At 35.5% G+C, this 14,083-nt stretch overlaps 1 protein-coding gene across 4 annotated transcripts in view; it reads right to left on the bottom strand.

Annotated features, from left to right (window-relative positions):
* LOC139316594 (cohesin subunit SA-2-like) overlaps nt 1-14,083 on the bottom strand; it is a 65,733-nt gene that overhangs the window by 43,777 nt on the left and 7,873 nt on the right. For 2 of the 4 annotated variants that reach the window (XM_070943403.1, XM_070943406.1), the window contains exons 4-13: nt 12,496-12,580; nt 11,054-11,200; nt 10,797-10,893; nt 9,604-9,680; nt 7,555-7,626; nt 5,964-6,168; nt 3,214-3,365; nt 2,153-2,226; nt 1,585-1,708; nt 661-759 (exon numbers count right to left, since the gene is read on the bottom strand). In XM_070943403.1, the coding sequence (XP_070799504.1) occupies nt 661-759; nt 1,585-1,708; nt 2,153-2,226; nt 3,214-3,365; nt 5,964-6,168; nt 7,555-7,626; nt 9,604-9,680; nt 10,797-10,893; nt 11,054-11,200; nt 12,496-12,580 (1,132 nt within the window). The remainder of the gene's footprint in view (nt 1-660; nt 760-1,584; nt 1,709-2,152; nt 2,227-3,213; nt 3,366-5,963; nt 6,169-7,554; nt 7,627-9,603; nt 9,681-10,796; nt 10,894-11,053; nt 11,201-12,495; nt 12,581-14,083) is intronic. The other 2 variants (XM_070943405.1, XM_070943404.1) reach the window with 2 other exon arrangements.

Below are 14,083 nucleotides of genomic sequence, written 5' to 3'. Positions count from 1 at the left end.
TTATTATTTATTTATTAATCCATTTTATATGCCACCCTTCTCCGTAGACTCAGGGCGGCTTACAATGCATTATAGCAATAGCCTGCATACTTTTATGTATATACCTGCTTACTAGCGCTTTCGCCCGCCCCCCTAAGCAGTGTTGTTCTATACAAAGCTGGCTTATTGCCCCCACAATCCGGGTCCTCAATTTACCTACCTCGAAAGGCTGGAAGGCTGAGTCAACCTTGAGCCTGGTGAGATTTGAACTCGCACTAATTGCAGGCAGCTGGCAGCTAAGTGCTAGCACTTAACAGCACTTAGTCCGCTGCACCACCGAGGCTCTTTTTAATAGTGCATGTTTAATTTTAATTCTGTTTTTAAGTTTATTCTTATTATGCTTTTATATTCTGACAATTTTTTATTGTAAGCCACTCAGAGTCATAAGATGGGTGGCAGAGAAATGTAATAAAAATACACTTATATATTATTAAGCATCCAAGCCCTGAAATATGTGTTTGTGTTTGGGAAAAAAATCACACTGAACACTCACAATGAAGGGATTTGTGTTTCTAATTTTCTTCCCAAATCTGAGGGCCTGTAGTGAGTCTAATTTGGTTCTAAAAATAATCACTCCTAATATCAACAAGTTCATATTGGGAAATGCTTATTTTAACTTACCTTGAACCTGCTAGTGAATAGATCCATTTTACAAACAACCTCTTTTTGACTATATATTCCTTGTAGTGCCTGAAGGCACTTCAGCCGTACTTCAGGATGCTACAAGGAAAAGTAAAACCGAGTGGGAATTACAGGCACAGGTGAAATTATACAGATATCAGTATTACTCAGTAGGCAATGGCAGGAGACTCATTCCTCAGGTGCCAATCTTTTGATAGAAAAACCTGTCCACACCAAAGATAAAAGATTTCAACATATTGCTTTGCTTATGATTCTTTGCCTACAATTTGGGAGGTAGCTTGGAACAAATTGAGATGTGTGTACTTTTCTGGGTAGTTTTTTTAATACATGAACATGTATGGCTTGGGGATATTATCTTAGCCAAGATTTATACAAGTGTCATTAAATTTGGGACAGCAGGGACACTTGGCTTTGGATTCACAATTTTTTTTTTTTTTTTTTTTTTTTGCATTTGCAATATTGACCTATACTCTTCCTTGTACTTGATTTTTTGGACATGCAATCTGTCTCAAGAGTAAACCATGGAAGTGTATATAGAATATTCTGAATTTGGAACACTTTGAATTTGAAATGGACTATTCTAACCTCAAGATGCCCTGATTTTTAGCAGCAGTGCTCCAACCTAAAACCAATCATATTATCAGTCTTGTAACAAAACTAGACAATTGTTTCAGCAACAGTTTTGATTTAAATTTATATTGCTTTTCTATTTGGCTTTCTAAACTGGAAAAAGGAAAAATAAAAAAAAGAATAACATTAAGTGTGTTGTCTTTAACCCTATTCTTCAGATTTAGTTTTGTTGTTCAATGGAAGATTATCATGTAAGCATGTATGAACGAAAACACTAACTTAATCTTTGAAAAAGGAGATGGATATTTTTTTTCAGTTAATAAAAGAACTCACTTTATCATACAGCATCCATCCAAGATATTTCAAGTAACTATCATTTAGGAATGTATCAGGATAAATTTTCATCCAGCTGCCCATTTCTTCAATGCAAATAGCCCGGATTTCTGGAATAATATCACTTTAAAAAAATGAAAACAATATTTGTGATCTTCCATGAGCTGGTTCATACATTCTTACATATTCTATACTTCGTACCATCTGCTATAAATAATCTTTATTAAAGGGACACTATAAAACTGTATGAAGTGCTCTGAATATTCTTGATGAAACCAGTCAAATATACGATACTATAGTCTTGTTCAGGCACTGTATTTCAATATAATACCTGAAGTCTGCAGAAGACTCTTTTTACCAAATCTCTCAACTGCCTAAGGATAAAGAGAATGAATGCAAGCTGAAATCAAGTGTCATGTGATGTCTTGTACTTCTTAATACAATTTATCCTAATGCTTGAATATTGTTAATTTTATATTGCAACTTCAAATGATTACATGCAAATAAGCTTCTCAGTCAATCTATTCTTAATAAATTAGACTCCTTGGAAACACATAAACATTCTTACCGATAACGTGGCAAAAAGGTCCCCTTAAAAATCGCATTCATCATATTTTCTACTTCCAGAGATTTCTGTTCATACTGAAATGAAAAAAATTGAGGGTTTTTTTTTTTCCCCCACATAGGAAAGGCTTTAATCCAGTGATTTTTTTTTTCAGGCCACACTTTCACTTCAGAGGATTTCATCACTGGCTACACTCTCAAATGTAGTTATATCAGGATAAAAAATGAGGTTTGAGTTCATTGTAATTACCGTACATTAAATTGTCTATTAAATGTTTTTTAACTTAGTTTACATTTACATTAAATATACATTAAATTAATATTAAATTAATGCTTTACTAGTTTTTCACATCTTCATTTTCTGTCATCTTAAAAGCTACAATTTGGCAGAAACTAAGGAGGATTGTGGAAGCTATGTTTAAAGCAGATACCCTCTTAGGGCAATTTTCTTTCTCCTTCCTTCCATTCTCTCGTGATCCCCACCTACTGGGCTATATTCAGTTTGCTAATACCAACAGAGCAGTCATACAGTAATCTGAATATAATGGACTACAATTTCCATCAACATCAGTTAGGCTAGCTGAGAATAACAGGAGTTTACTCCAACACACCTCCTAGACTTTGTTAGAAAAGCAGTATATAAAAAATCAGAAAACTTTGAAGAAGTTCTTATAGTTATCATGTTGTTCAATATTTCCTCCCTGGACAGTAATCTATGGCAGAAAGTAAGCTCAACTTCTTTTTCCGTTTAGCAAGCTATGCTTGCCATTTCATAGTATGGAAAAGGGGGGAAAGTCACAATTCTCCCAGTAGATATTAATTTCAGATATAATGGCTCAGTGCCATATAGATCTTAACACCTGCATCCCTAACTATTCTTCAGCTCTTATAACATCATATGAGAGCATAATTCTCCAATAAATGGCAGCTTTTGTAACCAGGGATGGCTGTGCTATGCAAATCCCAATCAGAGGCTTAAATGCTAATGGCACTGAATGGCAAATTTAGTAACATTGTCTCAGGTTCATGAATTACATTTTATCTCCCCTTGAAACATTGCCCCACCTCTCTCTTTTTTCTCTCAAGCTGGTCCAGTCTAGAATTGATTTTCTTTCCCACGATCCTCTTCTTTTCTACCTCATATAATCTTTCCAGGTTATCTTTACTTACTTCGAGATTTAGATTTAGATTTACAAGTGCTGTAAGAAGCTTCATAGCTGGAAACAAAAACAAATACAATACCAAAATCAAGTCTAGAATCTTAACATTACGAATTTAGAAACCTAGAATAAAAAAGAAAAGAAAGCTCAGGAATAACTTACTTTAGGTGTGACTATACTTTATGCCTATCACTGAATTATTTTTTTCAACAGAAGTTTGACACTACTTTTTTAGCTGCAAAAAACCCTCGGGCGTGTATGTGCATATGCATCTCTGTATCAAATTGTTTAATTTAAGAATTTGTCACTAAGTATCAAACCCATAAAATTCTAGCAAAAGAAACCCTTCTCAAACTAGCCTCCCCCAAAACATTATTTTTTCTGTCTTAAGCCAGTGTTGACGCCTGGATATTTGCCTAAATTAGTCTCTACAGGTTTTTTGGCAAGGTTTTTCAGGTTTGCCATTGCCTCCATTCTAGGGCTGAGAGACAACGACTGGCCCAGCTCACCAATTTGAGTTTGTGCCTAAGGTGGGACTGGGACTCAAGAGGTCTCTTACTTCTTATTTTATACTGCTTTAGCCAGTATACCAAAGTTCAAAAATTGGAAAACTAATATTTTCTTATCAAATATCTAAAATTGTTTTAAAGTTATTATTAAATTATTGATTAATAATAATGTTAATGCTACAGCATATGACATAAAAATGATTAGAACCTAGTGTCAAGGCTCCGATTAATGAACACAAACAAATCAGGACTCCAAGGCTAGGATCTTCCTCAAAGAACTTCTTTATTGGGTACATCATATTGGCATGCTTAAGTGTAAAATCAACTCTAAACATTTCCTGCAGTTTCTGTATAATTAAAATAGAAAATAACTCCTTCCTCAAATGTCACAGGTCACATTGGCCAATTAGGTCAATTGGCGGGCTCTCCAGGCACTCCACCTCAACTTTATCCATCACCTGTAGAGATGACCTTGGTTCCCACGAGAAAGTTCGGTGTTGTATCTAGCAAAGCATTCCAGCCTCCTTCCCCGCTCCCCACTCTGAAGAAGAGGAAAATGGCTTCTGCTAGGTTCAGTTCAGAGTTGACACATATTTTTTCCTTATAGTTGTATTTATAAGGGGTCATTATTTCAGAAATTATTACAATAATAATTCATTATTAAATTATTATATACTTAATAGTCTGTAACCTCTTTTTCCACTCCTCAATTGATGATATTTGGGTTGATTGCCAAGCTCTTTCCAACATAAACCTTGCTGCAATTAACATAACATAACCATCACAATACATTCTCCAGCAATCTATGTTTGATAGGACCCCATAATCGTGCTGGGTATTAATTTAAAATATATTTATTTTGAATGCCTTTTTTATAGTTTTCAGTAGTTCCAGAACAAATTTTCCATTATATGATCCATCATCTTAGATTGATGTTTTGCATCATTTCTGGCTACTCCTTCAGCTTTTTTTTTTCTTATCTCTCCATTCAGCTTTATCTACAGAGTGTGAAAATAATCAGTCAGCCTAAGAACCATAACACACTGTTAACAAATCCAACAGCCTTCTTTAATATGGAAGAACTGGAAAGTACCTCCTAATTAAGTGTTAGTTCTAGAGGGTGAATTCATGACACATGAAGCTGAGGCCCATAGTTTGAGCAACCTGTCTCAATTTCATTCTCTCTGGAATAAAACACACAGGCATAAATCCTTTAAAGGTGCCAAGAGAAATTACACACTGGTTGGAATAATACCAGAAATATGCAACTCAAATCTCCAGGAACTGGGACGTGAAGCATTCCAACTGGCCACATTCTCGAGCTCTGAATTTTTTGAAATGCATTCTGAGATTTCAGGATCAAAAATGGCAATGAGTCCTAGCTAAAGCTCAGACCTAAACCTGAGGTTATACCATTTTAGGCAGTATGAGTTCTTCCATTAGTCTGAAGGCTATTTGAGAAAAAGAAAAAGTCAGAAAGAGTTCAGGTATGTAGCCTGAAGGTATGGCTTTCTTACTATAAACTCCAAGACAAAGAATGGTTGAAAGAGTAAGCATAAACATTTCCATGTCACAATGATCTTGACTATCTATATTTCTACTTTATCTATTTGTCTGGACAGCATCTGTTGTTTCATCAGTGACGTTATCGATCATGTATCACTAGGTAGTTCCTCCAATCCGCAAACAGATGGAATCTGAGTTCAACAGGATCATTCTTTTATAATAGCAAATAATAGATGGGAGACTACCCCAGTGTTTGAATCAGTGGGTAACAGCCAATTACAAATTTTAGAAAAATCTTTTGGTTAAAGACTAGATAATGTTTAAAGAGTCTAGAAACTAGATAATGGTTAAAGAGTCTAGAAACTAGACTCAAGGATGATAACATTTTCCATATTAGCACTATATTCCTTAGTTTGAATTGCATAAAGTTCCATAAAGAAAAACAGATTTACAAAGTGCTACAATGCTCCTGTTAAAGGGTCACCTGATGAATTCTTTTCAGACTGCTATGTACCTGCCACCAGAGGTGGGGTTTTTTAGTCTAACTTTACCAACAATCTCTATTTTTTCACCATTTCAACAGTGTAGGATATCAAGCTTCCAACTACTAAATAGTAATAGTGCATACTGTTGTCCATACCTGCCAATGTACTGGTATGCCTGAACGCTCTGACCATGGAGTCTGCCAAACCCGTAAGGAGAGAGATTATTGTGTCCATCAAATAGCTGTCATACAAAATGCTGTACTGACATTGTTGGACTAGTACTGCAGTGAATTCACAAAAATTTGTTCTGAACTTCTTCCAATAGGACCCTGGTTTGATGAGTGGATAGTCTTCATTGCCCTGCAAGAAATGTAAAAATAGGCTATGATCTGAGAACATTTGATACAAAGCTGTTCAATTTGATGGAAAAGAATTTAAGGCATCCAGAAATAGTGCAGAAGACAACACTTTGGCATTAAAGTTCATGCAGGGCTTTGACATCTAGAATCACACGTGAAAGCAATTGTATTCAGTCTGATGGGGCTAAAACTTTATAGACACTGAATTTTAGAAGATTCTCCCAGTTGGACTTGCTAAATGCCTTTAATAACATGCAAAATTATTACTGTACATAGCATACAGTTCTTTCTTGAAATGAGTGATTGCCAAAGTCAGCATAAACCAGTGGTGGGTTGCCCCCGGTTCGGACCGGTTCGCAAGAACCAGTAGTAAAACTGGCGGGAGGCCCCACCCACCGCCCCAGATGTCATCATCAGCGATCTGCGCATGCGCAGAAGCAAGGTGCACGCGCGAGCAAACCAACGGTACGATCCCGTTGCGAACCGGTAGAAAAGGTAAGTAGAATCCACCCCTGGCATAAACCATGACTGTAATGTTAGACCCAGCTTTGTCAATCAGTTCAAGCTTTCCAACCAATACTCAGCAGTAAAGAAGATCTCCTTATACTTCACAACTTGGCTCCTTACTTCATTTAGCAGAAGATTCACACTTATGCCTAGATGAGTTATAAGATTAAGCTTAAACTGCAGATGAGAAAAAAGTCATACAAACAGTTGACTTCTCATTGCTGATTTTATATGATGAGGTTGATACATCTACAGCAACTGGGTATATGCCCTACATGCCTGGGAAAAGTAGTCTATTTGATAGACAGCCACTACCCACTTTATTAGAGAGAAAGTTGTTGTTATCTGTATTAAAGGGTGCCCTCAACCCTCACAATTAGCTCTGAGAAGGCTCACTTCAGATCCAGTATTTCATACCTTTCCTACATCTCCAAGTTGTGAAGATATGAGGTAGAATGAACAGTACAGCAAGGTAAAATTAAAGAAGCCTGCATGTATTTTTCTTGATTTTGTTAGCAATTGACCACATGTTGCCAGCACACATAAAAATAATTGCATTTGATTCAAGGGAGGAGGAGGAGGTGCATTAAGCAATATAATTATTTTCAGTTAATGGAGAAACATAAAGAATATCATTCGTAAGAATTACATTTAAAAATACATGATAAAAACTGACTAATCAGTGAAACCCTACTGGTATTTTAGAAAATGCAAACTTTTTTATCATATATTAAACAGATCCTGGAATCTTGTGAAAGTTTGAAGCAATCTTGGTTACTGTCACTACATGTATTGCATACGGTCTAAGAACCTTATTGGGTATCCCTACATACATTCCAGCAAAATAACAGGTTGAGTATATATTGAATAATTACTTTACCATGTCCACTGGCCAAGTAACAGTCAAAATCCAGGGATAAGCCATAAATCTTTTATATTGTAATCCTGTTTCCTATAATACATAAAGGCAAAACAAAACTTAAGCAGTGATGTTTAATAACATCAATGTTCTCATAATAATTAAATACAATTATAAACATCCATAGCTAAGTTCAAACAGTTTTTGTGTATGTTGACATTTCTGTATAAGGATTTCTTTATCACCTCCAAGGTATTGGCAATATACTACATATATCTTCAATTTTCATGAGTGAAACTGCCATCAATATTTAAGTCAATAAAGAAGCACATATTATGAGCTGTTATATAAAAACATCCATGTAAAGCTTTTAAGGAATAGAAAGCTAGGAGATTTGGAGGAATAATTCTGGGATTGATACATTTTATTAATAATTGACTTTTTGGGAGTTTTTAGATATTGGGATACTGGAATATTAGAGATATATTGAGTCATTTTTAATATATTAATTTGGTACAAAATGACTCAGAAGGAGACAACAAAGTTCTATGAAGAAATGTTAATGATGGTTAAAAGTTTTTATGGAAGTGTGATAAAGAATCATAAAGAGATGATGGATTGCCAAAGATTCCAAAGAAGTGAATGTAGAAGACCCTCAACAAATGGTGGGAAATGATGAACAAAATATTCAGAAGATAGATGAGAAATCAGAAGGAGTGGTAGAGGAGACAAATCAAAATAAGCTACAAGAAAACAAAAACAATGAAAAGACAATAACAATATATATTAAGAATTGAATAGATAATTCCTTAAGAGCTTGCAATAGCACAGAGGGGGGAAAAGGAAGACTTCCCAAAAATAATGAAAGGGTTATGGATGGGCATCCAAATGATGCAATAGAAGGAAATAAGGGGTAAGGCAGAGGGAACATTTAGTCTATGTAAAAATGTTAGAAAGAAATATAGGATCCCAAGAGAGAAATATAAAAGAATCACCAAAAAGTCAACAATGATGAAATTCAAAAAAGGCTGAGAGATGACAGAAAGACACATAATATCTTGTAATACTGTGATTGTATTAAAAACTAACAGAAACAAATAGAAAGTATAAATTGTGAAAATAGTAACACATATATAGATATATAATAGAATTTATTATAACCATAAAATATACTAAGATTAGGAGATGGAAGACTGTGATTAGGCATATTTAAATGTATTATGATTAACAGTGTGCCAAAATGTATTGGAATTTATAGCTTTTAAGGACTACAAATTCAGGGGATCTAGAGATATAATCCCAGAACCAATTAAGTTTTATTAATAATTGGTTTTATTGATGTTTATAGAAAATTGAGATATTAGAAATTTGGTGGAACTTGAGTAATATTTAAAATATTAAAATATTGGTGACTTAACAGGGGTGAAGAAAGGTAATTGATGTTTAAATATATTTTTTGAGAAAACAATAAAGAATCATAAAGAGAATAATACTGTTAAAGATAAAGAGGTGAATATGGAAGAACCCCAACAAGTGAAGGGGAAAAATAAGTACAAATTGGGAAAATAGTATTATACATATTGATATATAAAAGAATATATTATAATTATAATGAGCAAATCAAGGTTATAAGTTGGAAGATAAAAACTATGTATATGTAATTGTATTATTACTGTTAGCACTCTATAAAAAATGTATTGACCCAGTCATTACACTGTCCACAAAATATGTTGGTTGTTAAAGGAAAACTGCAAATAAAACATATATCAAAAAAAATATTATCCAGTAAGCTTCCATGACCGAGGGTGGAATCTGGATTTCCTAGACTTATTTCAACAGGTAAACGTCAGTGTGCCTGTCACAGTTACTTTACAAAGCTGCTACTTTTATTTATTCTGCTATTGAAGTCTTACCTAAATATAATTAAAAATAAAAGCTATGTAGTAAATTAAATTATAGATTAAAAATGACTCTCAACAGTTTTGGACTATAGCCTTCTACATGCCTCTTCCATGTGTCCCTCAAACCAATGAAGCTGTGCTCTCCTGCCTTAGGAAAGGAAGGACCTACTTCATCGAATTTCTCTGTCATTTTATGCATCACTTCACAGTTCTGTAAACTTTGGAACATCTCTGCAGTAACCATTCCTATGGAAACAACAATAGGAAATTTAAATGAGCCTTTAATGTATTGCAGTAGTATGCACATAAACTTTATTTTAAAACAATGATGGGGTCACAGTGTCAAGAGATTCAACAGTCAACAAAAAATTAGCATCCAGCATAATAGATATTCTGCACCATTTTATTATGTTGCCTTTTATTTAATTATTAGATTTAATTACAATTGTATTCTCATTTATGAATAATTCAGTGGAATGCACATCCAGGTGAAACATGCACAGGATTGATAACCTCTTGTACAATATTCATAAGCATATCTCAGATATGCTTAGCACCTCAGAATTTCCAATGTTTTCAACATTCATCTTCAGGATTCAGGATTTTGCTTATAATACAAGGTCACCAATAAAACATAACTAGATAACTTGTTTTACTGCAGACAAGATAGAAGCCATTTGGTGCAAAAGAGCTGCATATGACATAACCCAGACAGTGCTCTAGACTTGCTTGCTCCAGTGTGTAAATTCTGTAGCTCTTCTTCCACTTTTTTAAGTCAATAGAAATTTGGCAATTCCTTCTGGGAAATCTTGAAAAAAATGTTTTTCAACATACAAGCACTAATTGAAAACCATAATAGAATAATAGATTGTTAAGGGGGATTTATAATATAACTTTGTTGTTGAGTTTACCTGTTAACTGTTTTGTTTTTTTTTAATATAGTAGATAGATGCCAGGTCAAATTAGCTGGGTAACAGATATGTAGAAGTTCATAACATTGTGGATCTGTTTCACAAGGGGGGAATCTATTATTGCTGAAATATATTTATCAGTATTCAACTAGGGATGACGTTCTATGTGTATGTGTTGGGTTTATTTATGAAAATTTTTCATGTTTTGTTTAGTTTTGTTTTGTTCTTCTAATTTTTCCTTTTGTTTGGAGTACAATAGTACGCATACAGTAGTGGTTCTTCTAGTCTAAGAATGGGTGCTTCCCATTTTTGCAAGTTTCTGTCCACCCTTATATCTACCTGGAACAATCATCAACAAATATAATCTTGCACTGTAAACAAGAATTGAATGTATAATGAAAATATATTTTAATCATTGTCTCTCTTTGTAATGTAGAAAAGGGATTTTTACCTTGACAGCCTGAACACTGAATGAAGAAGTTAATGAGATCCAGAAGTGCCACATCTCTATCTTTTTTGTAGGCTTCAATCCAGTCATCTACCACAGGCTGAACCAGATTGCAAAAAAAAAAAAAAAAAAAACCCGTCAGATTAAAAACTAAAAATGGCATATTTCAACCATGAAATAAAAGAGAGCAAAGCAACAAGGTTTTCATAAACAGTTTAATTTAGAGATGTCCAGTCAATCCAGAAAATATGTAGATGTACCTGCATAGCTCTTTTCCCCATACTGACCACCTCAAACAATGTAACGGCTTCAACCACTTCTCCATTTTGCAGCTGGCTTGATCGTTTACTACTGGAAGTGTTTCTTCTTCTGTTTTCACATTGTTCTCGGACTTTTCTTTTCCCTTTCTAAAATGATAAAGATGAAAGGAACAGTATGCAAAGGGACAAATTCCTTGACAGAACTGCTATAAAATAGATACAGAGGTGTTGTGCCTTCGACCCCAAGCCCATCTTATCGGAGGAAGAAGGCTCCGAACATGAAGGAGAAGAGCCGGCCAGGCCTCCCTCTCCAGGCCCCTCCTCTCTGGCTATGCCTCAGGTGTCTGCCGAGGGAGAGGAGACTGGCCAGGAGCCAGGTGTCTCCGATGACAGCGATGACGGTGATACATCGTTCCTGGATCCATGCCAACGAAGGCGAGATAAACGTTTGCAGCAGATGAGGTGGTGTGCCAAGGATTAAGCTGAATCACTGGACCACACCCCACAGGCTATATAAGAGAGTGTGGTGGCCATTTAGACTCTGTGACAGACAAAGTTAACTTCTGGCTAGTCACTTTGTACAACACCTGAATCTGCTGAAGGTTTCTGTTTGAGCTGGACTGTTTTTGAAAACTGTGTGTATTTGTTGGTGATTATCTGGTGGAGGAACACTCCCTCTTCTTGAAGTAAAGCACTTGGCAGACGGTTATTGTATTGCTGCCAAGTTCCTGATAACGAACCTTGTGTGTGCCAAGTAATTCTTTAACCCCCGGCTGGCTGTTTGTGTGTGTGTGGGGACGGGGACAGAACACAGAGGTACCAACTACATTGATCCAGCATTATCAGCTGGGAGGAGTGCTCAATTTCACTGGGAGGGGGTATAGATATAGGAAATATAATTACAGTCCTCACTTAAACATTCGTTCAGGAATTTTTTGTAGTTACAATGCTGTTACCAGAACTGCTATTGCTAAATGGTACAGTCAGGTGTTTCACTAACAACTGCTTCAACTTACTGAAGGAAAGTCTTATTTCCAATTAATGTCGTTAAGTGAGGACAACCTATATGGGCATTTACAAAATGAAACCATTTCACATTAATAATAATATAGGTCAACTTTAGACCAGTGATGGGTTGCCCCCGGTTCGCACCGGTTCTATAGAACCAGTAGTAAAACTGGCAGGAGGTTCCGCCCACCAACTCCGACGTCATCAAAATGCTTCTGAGCATGCGCAGAAGAGCGCGCGCGTGAACAAAGCAGCCCCATTGCGAACCTGTAGTAAAGGTAAGTAGAACCCACCCCTGCTCTAGACATACCCTTGAACTTAAATATATTAATTTGACAGCACCCCCCAATATGGTTTTAAGCTATAAACTGCACCCAGATCAAATTCAGTTTTTTCCCATCTAATTTTATGAAATTAGAAATCATAGCACTTACAAAAACTTCAGTATTGCTATTTCTCAAGCAATTTCCATTTGGTGTAGTGGTTTCAGGGGCAGCCTCGTCTTGGATTCCATTTTCTCTGAACATAATTTTAAAAACATAAGAAAAACTCTTATGAGTATGAACATTTAAAAGAGTAGAGAATATTATTCTGTAATCTTATGAAAGAGATTGCTAGTTAAATCAATGTATCCACCAAAGAGAAAAAATACATTAGAAGTGATACTCAAAAGCTACTTTCTTAAAACAAATAATGCATCAATATTTGCCTAGAGTAAAACTATATACATAGCAAACATAGAGCCACAATAGATATTCCACAGAACATGCAAATAAATTTCTAACATTTGTTTTAATGAAAATTAACTAAAAGCTAGAATTAAGTTTTCCTCTACTGCTAAATATCTGTGAATGTGATTTTTCTCTCTATGAGAAATCTGAAAGAAATATTTACCAAACAACTGGCACCTTTCCTGTTATGTGATGCTCCTACATTTTATTGAAAATCAAATGTACATGAAATAATATTTTCACATTATCTGTACTGTTTATTGAAATGACTGTTTAAGTCATTGCAATAAAGCCATTTTGAAATCTACCAAACAAGGACTTAATCTTTTACTATTTATTTATTTATTTATTTATTATTTGGACTTATATGCCGCCCTATCTCCGAAAGGACTCAGGGCGGCTCACAACAATAAAACACACAAAGTTCAATTGTTTTTTTAAAAAAATACCCAATAAAACTATAAAAACCATTAAAATCCCCTCTAAAACCCCTTCAGTCCAAGCTGGCCAGGCGAAATAGCCATGTTTTAAGGCCACGGGGGAAAGAGCGAAGGTCAGGGGCCACCCGGAGCCTCAGAGGGAGTTGATTCTACAGGATAGATGCGCCCACAGAGAAGGCCCGCTCCCTAGGGGTCGCCAGCCGACATTGTCTGGCCGACGGCACCCCAAGGAGGCCCTCCCTGTGGGAACGCTCTGAGCAATGGGGAGCTGTCGCTGGCCGCAGATGGTCCGCCAAATACCCCGGGCCTAAGCCATGTAGGGCTTTATAGGTGATTACCAGCACCTTGAATCTCACCTGGAGAGCAACTGGTAGCCAATGCAGGTCCCGCAGGAGGGGTGTAACATGAGAGTGTCGGGACACTCCCATCACTACCCGCGCGGCGGGTATATATATATATATATATATATATATATATATATATATATATATATTATATATATATATATAATAAAATAAACTCCAATTATATAAATAGCATTGGTTCCATAATAAAATTATGAACACTGTTGTATTAGCATTTAAATCAAATTTCCCACAAATTTGTTTAACGTAAGCTAATATGCAGGTAACAATCTTTAATTCGGGCTTGATTTCCTTTTTGGGAGAAAAATGAGGCAGCAATTCCAAACACTAACTGTCTCACTGTCCAATTATCTATTTAATCTGAAGAAGTGTTTATATACATTCAATCAGAATAAATTAGGATAAGGTATGTCATTTGCATTCAGCTGACCTGATAGTAGGAATATTATAATTGATACTTAGTCAAGTTCTAATTTACTGTATTAT

This window comes from Pituophis catenifer, unplaced genomic scaffold, assembly GCF_029215685.1.
Source record: "Pituophis catenifer annectens isolate HBS135680 unplaced genomic scaffold, rPitCat1.0.hap2 SCAF_4, whole genome shotgun sequence".
Taxonomy (NCBI): Eukaryota; Metazoa; Chordata; class Lepidosauria; order Squamata; family Colubridae; genus Pituophis; species Pituophis catenifer.
This window is presented reverse-complemented; position numbering and strand designations above follow the sequence as displayed.